Source organism: Danio rerio, chromosome 15, assembly GCF_049306965.1.
Source record: "Danio rerio strain Tuebingen ecotype United States chromosome 15, GRCz12tu, whole genome shotgun sequence".
Lineage (NCBI taxonomy): Eukaryota > Metazoa > Chordata > Actinopteri > Cypriniformes > Danionidae > Danio > Danio rerio.
In genome coordinates, this window is record NC_133190.1 from 24,267,229 (window position 1) to 24,288,332 (window position 21,104).

Consider the following 21,104-nt stretch of genomic DNA (forward strand, 5'->3'; position numbering starts at 1 on the left):
TATATTTTCATGTGAGTGTTTAACAACTGAAAATAGATCTGGTAGCAGATTCGCAGCCTTTGTTACTATTTTCCTTTGTACTTTTTTTTTTAAACATTTATTATTATTTATTTGTTTAGGGCATATAATGTTTTTAAATTCTGATTTTGATGCCTTATTATTAATTTGAGTAATGACTATAATTAATTGAAATATTCATAAGAAAGAAATATTATGTGTTTTTTGAAAAAGTGTACTTGCATTGTGATGCTGTTATATTGTCATTCTGGCATTATATAATAAGTGCCATAAAAAGGTCTTAAAACAACAATAATATCATTAAGGCTGGATACAATTTTGTAATTCCATGTCAGAGCCAAAAAAAATAAAATAAAAACGTATACATTTTATGTACTTTTGTTTGTAATATAAATTATATATTTAAAAAAGGTGCTTAATTTGAGCCTGATCTTGCTGGAACCTGTTCTGGAAAATTTCAGATATCCGTGTTTTGCATTCCGGTATTTATTTTAATGAGTCCGGCATTAACTTTTGCATGGTGAATACGTGTGTGTGTGTGTGTGTGTGTGTGTGCGTGCGTGCGTGCGCGTGCGTGCAAGTGTGAGAGAGAGAATGTGAATGAGTGCAAGTAAAGACTGTGATGATGGTAGTCACCATGGGCAAGTTAAAGCAAGAGTCATGCTAAACTATTGGCCCTCCACAATATTTTCAGCCAATCGGCTTTCTTATGTTTACAATCACTCTCATTGGTTGGTCATATATAATGGAATAGTGGCCAACCTAAATAATATTTGTATCAGGATAGTGGGAGACAGAAGCAAAGCCATCTCAAGTCAGCCAGAAAACATGACAGAAGTAGGAGTCATTTAAATATTTGTTTTTCACTTGGCACATAATAGTGATGTGAACTATATAGTGGTTGTTCATACGATTTATGTTTGTAGCTACATGTTTTTATTATCCATGACTGACTTATAACATTATATGGCACAAAATAATTACTGTTCAGAAAAGTGATGCTCTTTTTTTGCACTATCACCATTTAATAACATCATGTTCCTGGAAAACTGAAATTGTGTGGTGGAAATCGGTCATGTAACTTTTTATTTTCTGGTTTTGTTCTCGGATTATTAATTTACAGATTAAGCATGGTTTATAAATGAATATTATTTATTTACTTTTTTAATGACAGCTCTGTAAATGCCTTCTAATTTGTACATTCCACAATCAAATAGAAATGATCAAAACAACTGTAAGAATGTTCGACCTGTCTGACACTTATCCTACATGTCGTTGAAGATAATGCCATTACTGCGCAAGTTCCTGAATGTTCCACGTCGTCTTGAGTCCTCATTAAAGCTACCAGGATTATTCTGGAAAAGTACTGTCACTTAGAAGTGAGCCAAAGTTCCCTGTTTGACACACCAGGCACTCGTAATGGTTCCCAACGGTGCATGTAGCGTGTAGTGTGTGCTAGTGCTCTTGGCTGAAAGCACGCTGAGGTAAAGTGCAGATACTCTGCAGGGGTGAAATCCTCTGTGATGAACGCATTTGAAAAGGAAATGTAAAGGAAAAAACACATGCTGTTCTTCTCATTTGGGGAGTAAAGCTAAGCTTCACTCTGGGGCTTGAGTTATGTGCTAACGCTCTCAATGTGGCAGAATTGTTTAAATGTCTTAAAGTCATTGACCCTTACTACAGGGCCCCCTCACCCTCTATCAGGGGCCATCCTGCCAAGACCGGCGGGTTAATATGAGCACACTCTTCCTCTGGTTACTTGATCCATGCCTAATCACAGTGAGCAAAGCTGGTGTAGTATGAACAAATGTGACATAATAAATGACTCATGACTGCAACGTCAAGAGCGGACCACTGTGAATAGAGTCGCTGCCCTTAGGATGGTCTTGCCTTTCACCCTTTGCCCTGTCACTTTATCAGTCTCTTGCCCTCCTTTTTTTTCTGTGCAATGCAATCCTGCCCTTCACAGCATTTTTCGGGCCAGGGAATATAGTGACTTAACTCGCCGTGGGTCACTCATTTGTAAGCGAGTAGGATAACAACTAGTTGGGTCATTAGTCTTAAGGAAGGCTTGTATAATTAGATTGACGGTCTGGTTCACCTGACGCTGACCGGATTTTCTAGCCAGGGCCTAGACCTATGACTTCCAAGTGCTACTTTAAAGCTCTACAAAACCAGTAAAACAAATCAGTAAAAACTTCTGTTTAGCAAGGATGCATTCAACTGATACAAAGTGAAAATAGACTTTCATGAAGTCAGAAAACGTTTCTGACTCTGACTCTGTTCTTTCAAACTTCATCAAACAATGAAAAGTTTCCGCAAAATAAGCATCACATCTGTTTTTAACATGGTTAATAATGATTCTGCAAATTGGAAATATTTCTAAAGGATTGTGTGACACTAGTGTGTGTGTGCATATACATATATAATCTAATTATAAATTATACTTTAAAGCAGTTATTTAAACTTGATTATAATATAACTTAATTTTTATATTAATATTTTCACAAGATACTGCACAAAGTATGGCCACAGCCATCTCACTCTGTAGCCCAAGACCAGTTACTCACTGAAGCTAATCAGGGCTGAGCCTGGTCAGTACCTGGATTAGAGACCACATGGGAAAACTAGGTTGCTGTTGGAAGTAGTGTCAGTGAGGCCAGCAGGGTCCTAATACCCAATTCCGTCTGGGGGACACCGTTGTCATGTGACTGCCATCACATTATCTAAGTAGACGTTGCATACTGGTGGTGGAGAGACCACCCCTCATGATTGTGAAGCGCTTTGGGTGTATGGCCATAAACAATAAATGTGCTATATAATTAAACATTTAATTACAAATATTAAAAAACTAATTTAAAAACCCTCAAAATGAGTCTCCTTTTTCCCCTACTGTAAGCATTAAAATATCATCTTTAGTCCTTCAAGGAATAGATCTACGTTGAGACATTGAGGTTCATCCACAGAACAAAAAAATAGTTACAACAGTGTATCCCTACCAGTTGACCTCTCTAACAGGCTAGTCAGTTACTAGTTTAATAATGGACCATCATGACTCATGTGAAATGGAAATGTTACTCTGCAGTTGGAACCGTTTCTCTTTATACAGTCCAGTCGCACACAAACTGTAGCCAAAGTATTTATGGAATGCTTTAACTGACTTGAATCACTTTCGGGTTAGAATATTGTGAAAAAACAACAACTGCCGCCAGAAAACTGTTTGTGGTGGTGGTGGCTTTGTGTTCGATGAGAGTGTCTCACCTTCTGTCATGAAGTAAGGGATACGGAAACGGCCCTCCAGAACACGCTGCCGCAGGACAGGGAGAGAGGGGCCGTCAAAGGGCAAGGCGCCACACACCAGCACGTACAGAACCACCCCCATACTCTGCAGGAACACACACACAAACACACACAGTGTCAGCTTAGTGGAAGAAAACACGATTACAATGTGCACATGTACAAGTGCATGTACTTAAAGAGAAAAAAAAATGTGGGATCAAATGAAGAAATTAAAATAGGCTGTTAGTTTATTCACCTTCAGGCCACTCAAAATGAAGGAACTTTTTTCAGTGGTAAAACATTAAAGAAGATTTTTAGCTGAAACTGTGGTCCTTGGTGGTTCATAAACTGCAAGTCAATGACTAATGTCACTTTGAAAGATTAAAAACTTCAATATTTGTAACCAATTTTAATACCGATTATTTTGTCCACTTTCACATCATTATGCAGCACTAATAATTTAAATAATGTTTGATTTCTTGCACAGACCAATGTCAAACACTATGATAAATGATTTGGAAGTACTGCTTGTGAATTATTAATAATTTAGTTTACAAGCTTTGTAATGTAATTTTAACTAGCAAATGAAATCTAATACTGTATAATATTATAATTAATATGGTTTAATTACACTTTAAATTCATTTAATGCATTAATAACGTAATAAATTGTTATATGAAACTACACTTTTCTAGCAAATATCCTATTATACCACATGTAATGTTGGTCATTTGTGGACTGAAACGCCTAGCTGGAACAGTTGGTTTTTCTGCTTTTTGTTGTGCTGATGAGAATGACAGCTCTACTTTATTTGGTATTTGTGCCTTTTTTAACTCTAAATGTGCGGGTAGCTTACGTTTTCTGAATCGCCAAGGACCCCAGTTTCAACTCAAAACTTTCTTTATAAAATAATTTTATAGGCTAGAATTGGCACCATGTTATGAGGAGCCATTCAAAAAAGATCAACTGTACAATATCTATTAAAGTTTAATACCTCATTAGAGAAAATAAAGTCATCTATCTACATTTTGCATGGCTTGGAGGTGAATACATCAACAGCAAATTTTCATTTTGAAGGACTTTTCCCCTCCCACACACAAAAAACATCCTCATGTCATTTCTGAACCTGTGTAACTTTGTGGAGCACAAAGATGTTAAGCAAAATGTTCATGCTGCTCTTTTCATATTTATTGTGAATATCCAGATAAAAAAAATACAGGGATTGACATGAGGGTGAGTAAATGATTTTCAGTTTTAGACAATCTCTTCCTTTAAATGGTAATAAAAGTGAGCAAGCACTTTCACATGATCTGATCTCTCTCTCTCACACATAGAACAGAGGGTGTTTAGTTTACTGTTTGACGTCAGACAAGTTCTCAAAGGTTGAATAGGTGGTAACACAAACAAGAGTCAGCTGACTTGCTAATCATTTACTGTCAAACACACTGCGGTGTGAATCTGCACGAATACACTCGATAGTCAGATAAGTACTGAGGGCCAATACCCAGATGTCCAGCTGCGGTCCCTCATACTGCTGTCCCTCAAACACCTCTGGGGCCGCATATGGAGGACTCCCACACCATGTGGCCAGAGGCTTGCCTGACTGGAAGAAATTTCCAAAGCCAAAATCTGCACAAAAAAAGGCAAGAAATGTGACATTAGAATGAAAAGACAGGGTTGCTGTGCATGTGCAAAGGGCCAAAGATCGCATTTTACCTTTAGGGGACGACAAACAGAAGAGTTTCATTACAGTATTGATTGTATTATCAAGGCTCCCACACCTAGTGACTGTTGAACTTTTTCAAGAGTTTGCTAAAGGTTTTTGAAAAGGAATATTTAGTAGAGACTGAAGTCACTACAAAGAAACATTTATAACCACTGATTTATTTCTTATCTATAAGTTTAAATAAACAGCAGGTAAAAGTAAGTACTGAACACGTCATGAGTGTTTCTGGTCAATATATTTTTTAAGTTGTTGACATAAAATTGAGCCAGATTTCAACAAAAATCTAAATACACAAAAAATAAAACCAATTTCAGAAAAAAAATACTTGTGTAATAGCAATGGAATTACATAAAAAAAAAGTACTGAATTAATAAATGTGTGTAAAGGTACCCTATAATATAAATGTCCATACCATGAGCCAAAAAAACCTGCACTGCTTAATATTTGTAGGGCAACATTTATGGATAATTTGAGTAGAAAATTATTTGGTTAATAGAACCCAATTTATTGTAATGCATTTTTGCAACACTTATCCTAAACTCTCAAACCTGAATTTATATCACTTTTAAATATTTTAATAATTTAATAATTATGAATAAAATATGTTTAAAAAATACAATACAGTGTTGTCAATCTGGTAAATTTTGCTCTCAATTCTTCTTCTTCTTCTTATTATTATTATTATTTTTTGTTAAATGTAGCAAAAAATTAATAATGGATCATATAATTACGTGAAAATTTTTTTATAAATAAAAAAAATGCTTGTCACTTGTATCTCATAATTTCTAAGAAAAATTACTCATACGGAATAAAAATGGTGTAGTGTTTGCCTTAAATTGCTGATTGTACTCAGAGTACAGACACGGCACAAACAAACTAATATTCAATGCCAAAAGCACATTTCCTTCAGAATGTTTTTGCAGCCCACTTCTTTCTACTCTGATGATGACTAATATTAGTGTTTTACTCACTGAGAGACCATTACAAAAAAGAAAAAAGAAGTCAAAAGAAAAGAGCATTTTTTTTTACTATCTTACAGACCTGAAGAAAACTAAAATAGCAGTTTGTGGAAAGTAGATGCCAGTCTCCTCCTAAAAAAACACTTTACATTAAAGCTTTTTAAAATTCTTTAAAAAACCTGAGAATATGCACAAATATTGATGACTGCACTGGACAGATTTTTGCCCAGTCAAATGCCTTCTCGAATAAAAACAGCAGATCATATAGATATTGGAGGGCAGTTAAAAATAATTATTATAGTAATAATCCCTTACATTTTATATAGCATTTTTCTAGACACTCAAACCTCTTTACACATTGGGGGAATCTCCTCATCTCATTAGTATAGATAAAAAATATATCAAAAATCTGAATTGACCAATAAAAGCTACCTTTCTGTTTTATTGGTCAACCAATTATTTCAAATCCGCCATTAATCAAGGTCAATATTTGTGTCTGGTAGAAATGTGTTTTTAACAGCACACTTCACTTTCTTTGCCTTTGTATGAAATATATTTCAGTGCATTTGTATGTTTAGTGACAGACTAATAAGTGTTCAAGAGTTTTTCTCCTCATTAAATGCATAGAATAGGCTCAAGTTTCATAATAAAAGCAAGGACTCTAAAAGGTTGAAGTGTCACTATACTATATACTTCATATACTTTAATATAAATGAAAGGATTTACTCATGCGCCGTCTCATGTTAACAGTTTAATATGAAAAACTGCCATTACTTTCGATAAAATGACAAGTCTGTTACAATTTCAACCTTGTGTTTCAATGGGAAAGAAAGTAAAGCATTCAGTTTCATGTGCTCTTTATAGGAAAGGGCTAAAACATGACTCAGCGAGTTGAATTATACAGACTAACAAGCTGTAACATTGTGTAAATTACGAGAAAAGATAGGGTTACATTATGTAATGTCACTTAAAATTCCTATGCGACTAAGTTGGCATTGTACCACATTACGTCTACCGGCAAATATTGTATAACATGGATTGCTGACAAGAGCCTATGAAGGAATGAAGGGGGTCACAGAGCCAACACACAGGCTGAGCAGCATCTGTAATGGGGCTTAGTGGATCATGCCAAGCAAACCCTGAAGATGGAAACCGTCATCGCCACCTCGCTCTGGCTCTAATGGGTTGGAAGAGCTTTACAAAGTGCTTAGAGATTAGATACAATGGCCACCACTGCCAGAATTCAAAGACAGTGGTGTTAGATGGCCAAATATGGCTTCAAATATGGCTCTCAGACAAATCGTACGATACTTGTGTTGTGTACAAGTGTTAACCTTCCATAAAAGTATGGTTTACAAGCCTGTATTTATTCATAACTGTGTACAGCTGCAAGACCTTTCTTAAAGAGCATGTCAGATGGGTTTTTGAAAAATATCTTGTTTGCCATTTGTACCAGTCTAATCAAAACAAAGCAAAACGTTTGCATTATCCTAACTTGTGTGTGAAATGCAAACACTCCAACCTCAAACACTTATGCCCACAAACACTTCCTCTGTTAGTGTGTTAACATCATGTCATTAAGAAACTGTGTTCTGCACTGTGAAAACAAATGTGTTTTGTATCTGTTGCTTAAGAATGATCATGCTTTCACCGTTTTACAGAGGACCGTTTTCTTAATTTTGGACAGTTTTAGGAATTAGCATTATAAACTGAAAAATGTATCATTAGATTTTTTGGTATTTGTTGTGACAGCAATTATTTTGAAGATAAAGTATATGTCCCCTCTGAATTTCAAATAAAGTCCAGTATCTTTAGAGAAAAAGAATTCATTCGTATGTTCAATTTTTATTCACTATTTGTATAAAAATGTTTTTTCTGTGTCATGTCAGTAGATCTGCGTTTGAAACAGACTCAAACACACACAACTGTTAACTGAAAACTGTTACTGATAACTGTGTTATCAGACTAATTATATATTTTTCTTTATTAAAATAGGTAATTTTTTTATCGTGGGGTAAATTTTAACTGGTATATTGCAAACGATAAAATATTGCTCATCCACAGACACGAAATTCGCTTATCTCTCATCCATGAAAGTATGATTAATTCATTATATGTACATTTTGTGCAATATAGGCTAGGCCAGTTTTAGTTTTCCAAGTAGCATTGCTTGGCATTTCATTTCTAGATAGATTAATCAAGACAGACTTGGCCAGCTGACCAATCACAGCAATTTTGGCCTATGAAAAGGAGCGGTTTCCTGACCTTAAGCCCTGAATTAGCTAGCAAAATCATTGCAGAATGATTCTATTAAATGCGTATTCTGAGAAAATTACAATGTTGTCTGCTGGATGATCCAATACAAGATTAGGGCACTTTAACATACCATAACACCTTCTCTTAAATCTGTATTCTTTTTTTTTTTTTTTCTATTTTTAAAAAATCCTTAAGGTCCATTTATTTGACAAATTAAACATATTAATATCAGGTTTGAAATATTTAAGAAAAAAAAAAACATTAAATGCAATATTTTATACGACTAAAAACAAATATTATTATAACTTTAAATATATCATAATTATATAATATAATTAATATTGCATACTTATGTATATTATAAAAGAAATATATTATTAGTATTTATAGATATACATAAACTTTTTTTCCACTAATTTCTTAAATCAACTAAAATAAAAATGAAAACTAGAGTTATTACAATACAAAATCAAATAGAAGATGCATTTATATATATATATATATATATATATATATATATATATATATATATATATATATATATATGATCAGTATATGATAGTATTTATTGAGATTTTCCTGATAGTTTTTAGATATTAGACACATTTATATATAAATAACTACAAGATATTTTATGTTGAATATTTGTGATCTATAAGGTTGAATTTACTGATTCCAGACATCACTGGCGTGCCAAATTGCTTTAATTTGATTAAAATTCCAGGAAGCATCAACATTTTGTCTACAATCTGAGCTCCAGGGACTTGATGAAACCATGAACCTTAAGTGAGGTATAAAATGCCGCTGTGCTCGCATTACATTGTGCCTGTGATGTAAGAGGCCAGTATGATGAGTCCATATCAGTTGAGCTGACCCACTTCATGAGTTGAATGCTGAGCAGGAGGAATTGACGTCAATGCTCTAGGCAGACAAGCTGGAGTGAGCCTCAACATTCAATACAGGAATCACTCAATCTCATCCGGGCCCTACAGCTAAACTCCTGCAGCCTGGAAAACATATTTACAGGCAGGCAGAGCTTTTTGTTACTTTAAATAAAAAGCTTTTATTGAGGTCAATAGCTCTGCCTCTCTTAATTTGGTTATGCAGTGGACATGCGTAACACGCTGTACATTGGATTTGTGCTGGAGGTCGGTTGTATAAAGATCTCTGGGGATCCAATCCTCACAATTTTCATACGGTTTCCCAATCATTGCCCACCCCCAGGATGTCTCCTACTTACACAGGTTTGCTCATTCAACGTGAATTACTGGAAAAACAGAGTACACTCTTGGCTTTGACATTTTAATGTCATGTAATCACAGTGTTGCTCTGTACAGTGGGGGAAAGGGTGTTTATGTTAAAAAGATGGGAGTTTCGCAGGGTCCTCTACTTTATCAGGAGGACTTCTTTCAGTCATGTTGCAGGCACATAAGTGTTTGAAGTGGAACATAAAAGGCTGATGACCTTTCTTTGAGTGACCTAGCTCAAGCCATCTTCTTAGAGCTTGACTGTGCATCAGTGTGAGTAGAAAAGAAAAAGGACCTTTAACAAAGCCTCGCGGGACACCCCTCTGTGATTGGCTTCAGCATTACAAAAATCAAGAGAGAGAGGAGTTTGGGAAGAAAGCAGGTTGAGGTGTCAGGGAAACCGACAATGTTTGTCTGGGTGTTAATATGTGTGCACATATGTGTGTGGGAAGCTCTTCATTCGCCAAGAGCCTTGCATGGCTGTGATCAAAGCCTGGCTTACATGATACTCAGTAGCCGCTTGATTGCTCAGATTCAAATGAAATTGCAAATGAACCTTGGTCTGCATATATGGCTCAGCACTGACAGCACCTGTGATCTCTTGACGCAAGTCATGGGTTTGCCAACTGAGCAGTACATGAGTCATCATTATGACCAATAAAGCTTTGATTAACAAATCGTCCGTCACACCTTATAATAAACCATGATGAGTTAGCAAAAATGTAGGTGGAAAACTTTTATGACGAAGTCCGAAATGAAAGTACTAAACATTTTGTCACTTTTCAGCTTAGTTCACTGTGTAAATGGAAACTGTCTACTGTGTCTACTGTCTTTTATATATAGATATTTGTAGCTATTTGTAAATTTTTTATAACCAGTAATTTTAATAAGTAATGTTTAATAATATAAGAACTGAAGGAAAATGTTCATATTATTTAGTTTATGTAAATCCATATATTTTGTACTCCTACCACAATTTACAATCTTTATTTATGAGTTTTAGGAGCTGCTTTGATTCATTTGTATTGTGGGTTTGGTAAAGTGTAAATGTAAATTGAAAATGTATCCACAACCCATTTAGTTAATAAATAATTAAAATAATATTTTCTGCAAAATTACTTCACTAGTTTCGTCATTTAATTACTTTAAGGTGCACCCTTTCATTCCAAACAATGGCACACATATAAAAAATGAATGGCTTGTGTATTGCATGTGCAGTCATCGCAGCTCATGCAGAAGCAGAGCCATGCAGAAGTATAAATTAGAGGTAACATTACATAGAAACAGATAAAAAAACCTGTTTAAAATTAATTAACCTCGAACAAAATACTCTAGTAACTTTAGTTCCTTAAATATATATATATATATATATATATATATATATATATATATATATATATATATATATATATATACCATTGCATGGAATCCCTGGTTAATGTTTATTGCATTTAACATTTTTTTTTAATCTCAGTTTTAGTTAACTTCATTCAATACCTCTGCAATGTATCCTGTAAAACAATATATCAAAGCCAAAATGTTTGAAGATTATCTGTGATTTTTATTTTTTTTACCAGCAATCTTGATGTTCATGTGTCCGTCTAGCAGCAAGTTCTCAGCCTTTAAGTCCCGGTGAACGATGTTACGATTGTGACAGTACTCGACAGCAGACAGAATTTGCCAGAACTTGCGACGAGCCTCTGGTTCACTCAGCCGTCCATGCTTGGCTAGGTAGTCTAAATAAAGAGAAAGCACAGTTAACTAAACGCCACACATGCACAAAGCACAGACCTGAATCAATTAAACATTCTGCATGGGCAATGTAGTGCAATATGGGTCACAATAAAATGTGACTGACACAAAAAAAGCAATAATTTGCAAACCATGACCACAGTTTGTACCGGGAAAGGCTCCGGCGGTGTGGTGTGGCCAGTGGCAGAGATTGATGAGCCACAATAAGGAGGCTCTGTGGTGTATGAGTAGGGTAAACATCCCCCTGGATGGTGTAATCATGTGGTCACCACACCCTCGAGTGCTGGGTCAGTCCCTGGCCCTCGGCCTATTGCCAAAACTACAGTCCTCACACATTCCTTTCTATACGGGGTTACACTACCAGTCAAAAAAATGTTAGACCTGGGGTGTCCAAACTTGGTTTAGGAGGGCCGGTGTCCTGCTGAGTTTAGCTCTAACTTGCTTCAACACACCTGCCAGGAAGTTCCTAGTATATGTAGTAAGAGCTTGATTAGCTGGTTCAGGTGTGTTTGTTTAGGGCTGGAGGTAAACTCTCTATGACACCGGCCCTCCAGGACCGAGTTTGACCCCCCCTGTTTTAGACAATATCATGCTACCAAATTTGTGCACCAGTGGACAAAATTAGGTCCACAAACACATGAATGAGTGAATCTGACATCAAGGGACTTGACTGGGCTGCACAGAGTCCTGATCTCAACCTGACTGAATACTTTTGGGATGAAGTAGTGCTCTGATCCAGGCCTTCTCATTCAACACCAATGCCTCATCTTACAAATGTGCTTCTAGAAGAATAGTAAAAAAGAAATCCCATAAACACACTCCTAAACCTCCTGAAAAGCCTTTGCAGAAGAATAGAAGCTGTTATAGCTGCAATACGTGGGCCAACTTCACATTAAACCCCACAGATTAGGATTGGGATGTCATTAAAGTTCATGTGCATGTAAGGGCAAATGCGCCTATGTATATATATATTTATATATGACTTCTTCAAAACAATAATAAATTCCTGGTAGTTCCCTGCCTGCTAGGGGACATGGCAGTGTTGCATAATTCTATGCTTAAGCGGTTTTTCAAATAGTATGAAGGAAAAAAAAAACTTCAAAAACAGAGCAATTTGTAAAATTACCTTGAATAACCGAGCTTGAAGAGCGGAAGGCAGGAAAAAAAAACATTGGCTACTGCAGAGAAGGTACATCGTGTCCACATGTCCTTATTTAAATAAGTCCATTTCCTGGATACATTCGCTGTTGTGATGAGTGTATTTAACACTATGCATTGTGTTTCTTGCAATGAAAGGATATTACTAACGGACCAATCTTACAGCATACCCTAAATGCAGAGCTCAAATAAAATAAATATATAAACATTTACAGTAGAAGTCAGAATTATTTTCTTTACATTTTTTTTAAAAATATTTCCCAAATGATGTTTAACAGATAATATTTTTTCTTCTGCCGAAAGTCTTATTTGTTTTATTTTGGCTAGAATAGAAGTAGTTTTTAATTTTTTAAAAGGTAATTTTTTGGGTCAAAATTATTAGCCACTTTAATCTATATATATTTTTTGAAAGTCTACATAACAAACCAATAACTTGCCTTATTACCCTATCCTGCCTAGTTAACCTAATTAACCTAGTTAAGCCTTTAAATGTCACTTTAAGCTGTATAGAAGTGTCTTGAAAAATATCTAGATATTATTACAAGGCTAAAATGTTATGTACTGTCATCATAGCAAAGATAAAATAAATCAGTTATTAGAGATAAGTTATTAAAAGTATTACATTTAGAAATGTGTTGAAAAAAATCTTCTCTCTGGTAAACAAAAAATTGGGAAAAAATAAACAGGGTGGTTAATAATTCAGGCGGGCTATTATTTCTAACCTTAACTGTATATAAATAAATGGTTAACAACTGGTCAAATTCTTTGAGCAAGTCAATTAGATACCAGATGCAACATTCTGAAATTGTGCTTTTTTTTAGGACTGTGTTGTTAATCAGAAAACACACCAGACATAGGTATGTGTCATATATGTGTGAATTGGTCGGTGGGACTCAACTCTGTGATAAGATGTACAGTACATGCATTCTGCTCTATACCCCTCAACCGACTCTAATCTCCCCTGTTAAAGCCCAGTGTGTGCACTTTGGCCAGGCAAACAATATCTCAGTCTTGTGCCAGCATTTCAGATACATTGAGCTCTAAAATGTGCCTGTTCTGCATGAGATTTTTGCTTCTGCTAAGCCATGTGAGCATGAATAAAGCAGACCTGAGAGACACTGAGCTGGCCAGCTGACCTAATAACAGTTGCTTCCACTTTTGTAAGTAGTACAACTGGAGTTCCTCTCCACTGACCCTTACAAAGCAGAGCAGTCACACCACAGACACTACATGACTGACTATCTGAGGCACATCATTTCCTCTTTCCAGCAAGGTGCAGCTTTTGTATAGCTTGTTTGTTAGGAATTTTCAAACACAAACTGACTGAACCTTGTCCTGAGATGAACTAACAATAATTAACAATTAATTATAGCATTTACTAACATATTTAACGTAACATCAAGAGTAACATAATTGAATTGCTCATTGTATGCATTGACTAATGCAAACAAATGAGATCTTACTGTACTAAAATATTTTTTTTATTACAGAGATACTGAATGTATTCACTGAATTCAATCATAAAAATTGAATATTAAACAAATGAACATTTGTTGCTGAAAATATATATCATCACAATTAATGATGCGTAAATTAATTTAAAAGATGATAAAATGTTTAAAATTAAAGAAAAATACTTCCGAAAATATAATACTTTGGTTTTTACCATCATTCCTTTGCCATGACATTATTAAACAACAATAATAATAAAATATTAATAATAATTCATCCATTCATTCATTTTACTTTTGGCTTAGTCCCTTTATTAATCTGGGGTCCCCACAGCAGAATGAACCGCCAACTTATCCAGCATATGGGAAACACCCATACACACATATTCAACCTCATTGAATACACACTCATTCACTACGGACAATTTAGCCAACCCAATTCACCCATACTGCATGTCTTTGGACTTGTGGGAGAAACCGGAGCACCCGGAGGAAACCTATGCAAACGACGGGAGAACATGCAAACTCCACACAGAAGTTCTAACTGACCCAGCCAGGCATCATGACAAAATTCAATCGTTTCTTCTTGTGTAATGGCATAGTTCACGACAACCGATACCATGTCTGCGATGCCTCACTAAACCAATCGCAGCAAGTCAAGCATATTTAATTTTCTTAAGCATAGCTGACTTTGAAGCACTTCACCTCAGATGGTATTTGTTATTTAGAAATACATATATATTTAATATTGTAGCCTCTTGCGATTAACTAATTACGATTTGATTTTGATTAACTACACAGCCCTAATCCCAACTCAACACTGCATATGCTGTGATGTGACGCACACATAGCGATATTGATGTTCAACTGATTCAAAGTATTCTTCTAAGACCACTCTGTGAAATATAACTGAAAAATGAAGGTACTACCATTGTAAATAAGAAAAAAGGTTTATTTCTTGCAGATATACTAACAATTTCCAACATTCAGGAAGCGTTTCTTCCGCTCTTGATCTAGCACATGTATGCTCTTTCCAGAGAGTCATAAATGATCAAGACAGGAATTCTGAATTTTCCTATACTGCCATTACTAATGCTAAAGCCTAAAATTGACAGGCTAGAAATAGAGCCTGAGGGTAAAAGGCAGAGATGGCAAGGCTGAGGGCAGACACGGGTGTCAAGACTGATCAGCTGACATGTTCAAAAGAAGAACAGTTTCTCCAGCTCTGGATTTTTCTAAAATATGCATGGCCTACATTTTTCTCCTTTCCACTTCCAAAATTCAAATCAATGTCCCTTAGCTTTCCCCCTCTCTCTGTCTCTCTCTCCTGCATTTGTCTGTGTGTTCTGCAGTTCCTTCTTATTCGAAGTTGACCCAGTTTTTCTGTCTTGGGCTCTGCGGTGCGGTGTTGGTGGAGCAGACAGACACTCGCGGTGGGCTTCTGCGCTGCTAAGCTCCACCACGGGGGATCGAACCCAGCACTTCACAACACCAAATGCTGCTATATCACTCGCTTTTATCCCTCTGATCATTATGTGATGGAAGTGAGTGCCTGTTTTATGTTTGGAGAGCTAGTCTGAAGAAAAAGAGCAGCTAATCATGCTCTACTTTGTGTGATGCAACATTTTTTTTACAGTATTTTCTGAATTATGAAAAATAAAAACTCCAAATCCACTGTGTAAAAAATAGAAATATAATAAGTGAGCATATTTTATTTAAATATGGTCTCATTTGCATGTTTAAACATCATATTTAAGGGTGCTTTCACAACTTTGAATCGATTCAGTTGTTCTGAAACAGGGATTAAAATTGTTACATTGTTGCTCTTGGTGCAGTTCGCTTTCACACGGCAAAGTATCTAATTGGACCAAAAGAGCTAAAACAAGTCACGTGTGAGTAAACTCTCCTCACATTGGTCAGAGTGTCAGGGCTTATTTTGCAGAGTCCTGCTCAGCTGTCAGGAGAGGTGGTGTTTGACAAGGTGCGTGTGACGTATTTGAAGAGCGAGGAGGGATGCGGTGGGGAGGGTAGAGAAGGGTGTGCGACGTATTTAAGGACCGGGAGGGGGACGCGCGATTACCGGTAGATTATCACTCGTTTGCAGGCATCAGGGAGAATCCCGAAACTTCCCGCCCTACTCATAATTCTCCCTTCATATAGCCGTATGCCTATTACATATCCATAAAACACTGATATAATCGCGCTCGGATCATATCGCTTTCTCACTGCAATCTGCACCAGAGTTCGTTTTAATCGAGCTAAGACCACTTCATTCAAGTGATCTTGGAGCGATTGATTTGGTGCAGATTCTAGCGTGATTGCTAGTTTCACATGTGCCAAACGAACCGCGCTAACTGGACAAACAAGACAGGTCCGAAACAAAAGTGTAGGTGTGAAAGCACCCTAAGAAAATCTTTTATCCAAACTAGGGCTGCATAATATTGGAAAAATTTAACATTGCGATATTTTTTTATTTTGCGATACATGTTGCGTTATGAATACAAGTTCACCAGATGACTTAATATCTCTATTTGGAAAGAATTTATAATGTTAGATTGATTGTGATGATTCCATGTTTTAAGTGTATTACGGTAAGAGAATCCCTAATGCATGTCCTGAGTGAGGTACATGATGTCAGATGCTCCAGGGGAGTGAAATCTAAAGAAACGAGCGAGAGAAAGTTTGTGGATAAAAATAAGAGTTATTAGATCTTGCCGTTTTAGATCTTGTTTTGACACGAGACCAAAATAAAGAAGCTTTATTTTTATGATTTGTGTCATTGTGTCAGATTACACACTTAACATAGTAGGCTACCTAATATGGTAAATACATATATAAATATATAATTATAAATATACAAATTTCTTATATTTATTTATTTTTTTATCGCAAAACTGTCTGCAAATTTCGGGGAATTACAGCCACAAAATCCGTCATTTTTTTCATAAAAAATAAAAAATAAATAGGGGGTCTGATAAATACAATCAAGAAAAAGAAAGATCGTTTCCTGAGTCCCAAGTATTCAAGTACAGTAATTAAATTATAAAAATACAAAAAATTCCATACCAAAATCGCAGTTAAGGTCACAAATAGTACAATTTCTTATACCCAAATCTTAAAATCTTTCTACAAATCACAGGCATCAAAAACACATGCAAATGATAAATTATAATACAAACTCAACATTGCATATATCCGGCGATGTAACTATTACGAATGATCACATTGTGATATGGATGCTGAAACAATATATTGCGCAGCCCTAATCCAAACAATATATTTTATGTAATCAATCAATTGCTTGTTTTTTACCCTATTCACCTGCCTTAGATCACCCAAAAATAAAAAGTTGTGGATGAATTGGAGTAAACTATTCCCTTAATTAGTCAAAAAGCCTCAATTTCCAAAGAGTGACTAACTGGAGACTTTGTCTTGATAGTGATGGCGCATGCTGTAAAGAAGTTGCATAACCATATTGTGCAACCCAGAATCACAAAGGCTGGACAACATGGCCTCTCAATACTTCAAAACAGTAATTAGATGGTAATTTTGACAGAAAATATCTCGCACACAAGTATTTGTTATGCTGCGTTGACAGATTATTTTATTGCTTTTTTATTTACTTGACCTCAGTAGCCTCGTTTCAAGTCTCTATGGGACATTTGGCTGTTATCTTGTGTTGTTGCACACTTGGGCGGCAGTACGTCTTTTGGTTTGCCCAAGCCACGACACTGCTCTTTATATCACTTTCAAAACAGAGACGCTGTTGTCACATCTAACACCAGGGTCACAGTGTCCATATAAAATACACCACAAAAGCAAGACTGTAAAACACTTTACATTTAAGTATAAGCTTGCTGATTGGTGGCTGGACAAGCAGTATTTGCATGACAATATGTTTTCAATGCATCTGAAGCAAACAGTTTGCCTCTACACAATGGAAGCTAATTTTGCACAATGCAGAACAACAGCAGCCAAAGAGATCATTTTTGACCAATAGGAACTGTGTGGAGCTACTCTTTCAAGAGGCTATATATTAAAGCGGTTTCCCTTATAATGCAATGAAACATTAAATTCACACAAAAACTTGAATCCTCGTGGTAGGAACAATTTCTTGGTAGCATATCACATTGCCGTGTACTGTGAAACAGACACAGTGTTATGTAAGAATAATGTGTGATGATTATGTGAGTTTTCACAGGTGGTGCACAGCAGCTGCTGCTACAAAGTCAAAAAGATCAGTCAGTGGAAGTGATGCAGGCTACTTTCAGACTTTCACTTTCAGGAATCATTCCGAATCATCAACAAGTCAAATGGATAGGTTACCCCAATCCTCTCACTCTCATGTCGTTATAAGGTGTATGGATTTCATCAGATTCTTTCGACATAGTTCAACCAAAATTGAAAATCCTTTATTTACTTGACTATTTTAAACCTGAATTACTGTTTTACCCAAGGTGAAATATACTTTGGAGACATGTCTCAGAATTTTCTGTTTATGTAATGGAAGTCAATGGCTTAATTTATCTTTTGTTTATTAATAAAATCTTTATCTTTTATTTATTAATTTAAAAAGGATATTAATTTATCTTTATTTATCTTAAGAGATTTGCGTTTGTGTTTGGCTGATGAAGTTCATACAGGATTGGAATGACATTGGGATTTGAAATGGGCATATTTTTGGTTGAAAACCTGTATCCTGACCAATCTTTAAAAAATTATACCCTATACATAGCAGTTGAAATGCTTTATAAGAATCAGTTGCACTAATTCTCAGAAAATGTCTGAAAAATCGTATTTACAAGTTGAAAATTATAATTACAAGTGGAAAACTGCTTATTTTATGGGTTGAGCAGTAGTTTTCAAGTTGATGATGTGTCTGTGAAAAAACGTGAGGTCTATGTTGGTGGTAAATTAGTTTAGGAATGAGATTAGTGCATAATAAGAAACTATTCAAGTTGCATGTAATGTTAGTGTTGTAAATTTTATAGTAAACCTGTTAAATTTTTATAATTATGCACATTATTCATTTACTTAATAATTTTAAGGCAACGTGTTGCTTTTTTGTTGTTGATTAACAAGAGTAAATTATTATTTCTTTACATTAACTGTTGCTTTTCATTGCCCTTCAGATTTGCTCTTAGCTTGGAGCTTGAATTTCAGACAGAACAACTTCAAAGCAATGGAAAGACACACAGCTGACCCATCACAATCTGATCATCAGCAGCACTGACACATTGGTTGCTTGTGACTATGATGGTTATCCACTCAGACTGTGTTTGTCTCGCCTGAGCTAATTTCAGCATGACCTTTGTCACTATCATCTGAAACCAAGATGCTAGTCTGAATACACACTCTGTTCTTGTCAGTGTCAGTGACACTTGAAGCAATTCTATATTTCTGTCAGACATGTCAGACCAATTGTATAATTCCCTCATTTTAGAACTATTAAAGCTTAAAATACAGCAAAATCCAGTCAATGATTAATAAATGATGAAACCTGAATGAAAATGGTTATTACTACAGGAACTATTTGACAGTATTGGATTTTTATTCTCAGGTACATTAGTGTAACCCTAAAGGCCACAATATGCTTCAAACGGATTCAAAGAATTATTGAAATGATGTTATATCAAACAAAATCTGGCCAAAACTAAGTTCTCTTTTAGTTTAACAGCCCACCAAATCAAACTTTTTGGGGGAGTTTTTTTTCAGCCCTAAAAATCTTTGAGCAGCCATTGGTCCATGATGATTACACAATCATTGGGTATGTTCTGGAACTCTACCTACCTACTAGGATTGTCACGATACCATAAATTTAGGCCGCGATACTATATCAGCTGAAGTATCACTATACCAAGTAGTATCACGATACTGTATTAATTCATAACTCAAATCTATGAAATAAAGCAAACTGTCAGAAAAACTATAATAATTATATTTAAATGATGAACATTTCAATTTTGTTTAAAAGTTTGTGTTTGGGCTGTGGAAAAATAGTGGCTTTTGACATCCCTTCACCTCTAATATTATTTTTTATTTTCATTTATTTTGCAGATAACTGACCAACAAAAAATACATCAAAATTAAGATACAAATTAAACAAGAAGAGATTTTTTTCAACAAAATATGAGTTGAAAAATGATTGTTTTCTTAGTGTTTCCTGTTTTTATTTTTTATTTTTTTTTTTTTCAGTCTTAGTATGAATCCACTGTAATTCCAAATTTCACTTTAAAATTCACGTTGTTCTTTTTAAGAGATTGACATGGTCATTGTAGCTAAATCATATTCTCAGGAACAGATATGAACTGGTTCAGATGTGTTTGAAGCATAATAAAACAAGGCACAAACTTTACACAGTTTTGCTGCCTTAAAGTGACTTTAGTGACTTTTTCACATGCAACATTAACTATTTTAGAAGCGTTAATGACAATATTACCATTTAAAGAGTACGGAGGCACCGCCAGTATTTTGGTGCCATAGTATTGCAGTGCTGCCAATGTACCGGTAAACCATGCAACCCTACAACCTACTTTGATGTGTCAACAAAGTTTAGAATCAGACATTAATCTAAATATCCAGCACAACAACACCAAGATACAACATGAACACACCTGAGGAGGGTCGAGTAGCAGAAAAAGAGTCAGAGGGTTTCACACCAGTTGAAAAGTTCTAAACATTGTCCCACTCTGTCTCTGTCAATGGCAGATATAAAGCAATGAAACATGGCATGGTCATGCTTCTTGCAGAGAAGGCTGTTTTTTTCAGACATCTATATTTATGAAACTGTTATTCACTTTGAACCACTATCATTTTTCTTTTTAGCAGTACAGTTAAGCAGCGCAACACATTTAAAACTCTGCCTCCTGCAGCACGGGGGTGTGGAATGTTTGAAAAGAGTATACCAACACTCAGCCTTTTCAAAATATTTTTTGCTTTCAAACAAAGCACGAAATAAGAACTTTGTTTTATATAGCTTATAACTTTATAACTTTGTTGTAGTATAGCAGAGCCTTAAACATTCACTTTCATAATTTACGTCACACTGCTTAAGTAAATGTCTGGATGCAAAAGTTTATATAATTGTATTTTATGGATATTGTATTAATAATTGAGATCCCAATACGTCTATATTGACCTTATTCTTTGCTTATGAGCAGGCAGCCGCACAGCCTTTTGAATCTTTGATTCAAGATTTCCGGTCTCATTTACTTTCATTAATTTTCAGACGTTAAAAACAACTTGTTGTGCTGCTGCA

The 21,104-nt window shown here is 35.4% G+C and overlaps 1 protein-coding gene and 1 long non-coding RNA gene across 2 annotated transcripts in view; one reads left to right on the top strand and one right to left on the bottom strand.

Moving 5' to 3' along the window:
* The window catches only part of LOC137487746 (uncharacterized), a 62,092-nt gene that overhangs the window by 21,482 nt on the left and 19,506 nt on the right, over positions 1-21,104 (top strand). The gene's annotated exons all lie outside the window — the stretch shown is intronic.
* sik2b (salt-inducible kinase 2b) overlaps positions 1-21,104 on the bottom strand; it is a 55,413-nt gene that overhangs the window by 20,518 nt on the left and 13,791 nt on the right. Inside the window, exons 4-6 of the mRNA XM_691233.10 lie at positions 11,060-11,221; positions 4,802-4,926; positions 3,280-3,403 (exon numbers count right to left, since the gene is read on the bottom strand). Coding sequence (XP_696325.5) covers positions 3,280-3,403; positions 4,802-4,926; positions 11,060-11,221 — 411 coding nt within the window. The remainder of the gene's footprint in view (positions 1-3,279; positions 3,404-4,801; positions 4,927-11,059; positions 11,222-21,104) is intronic.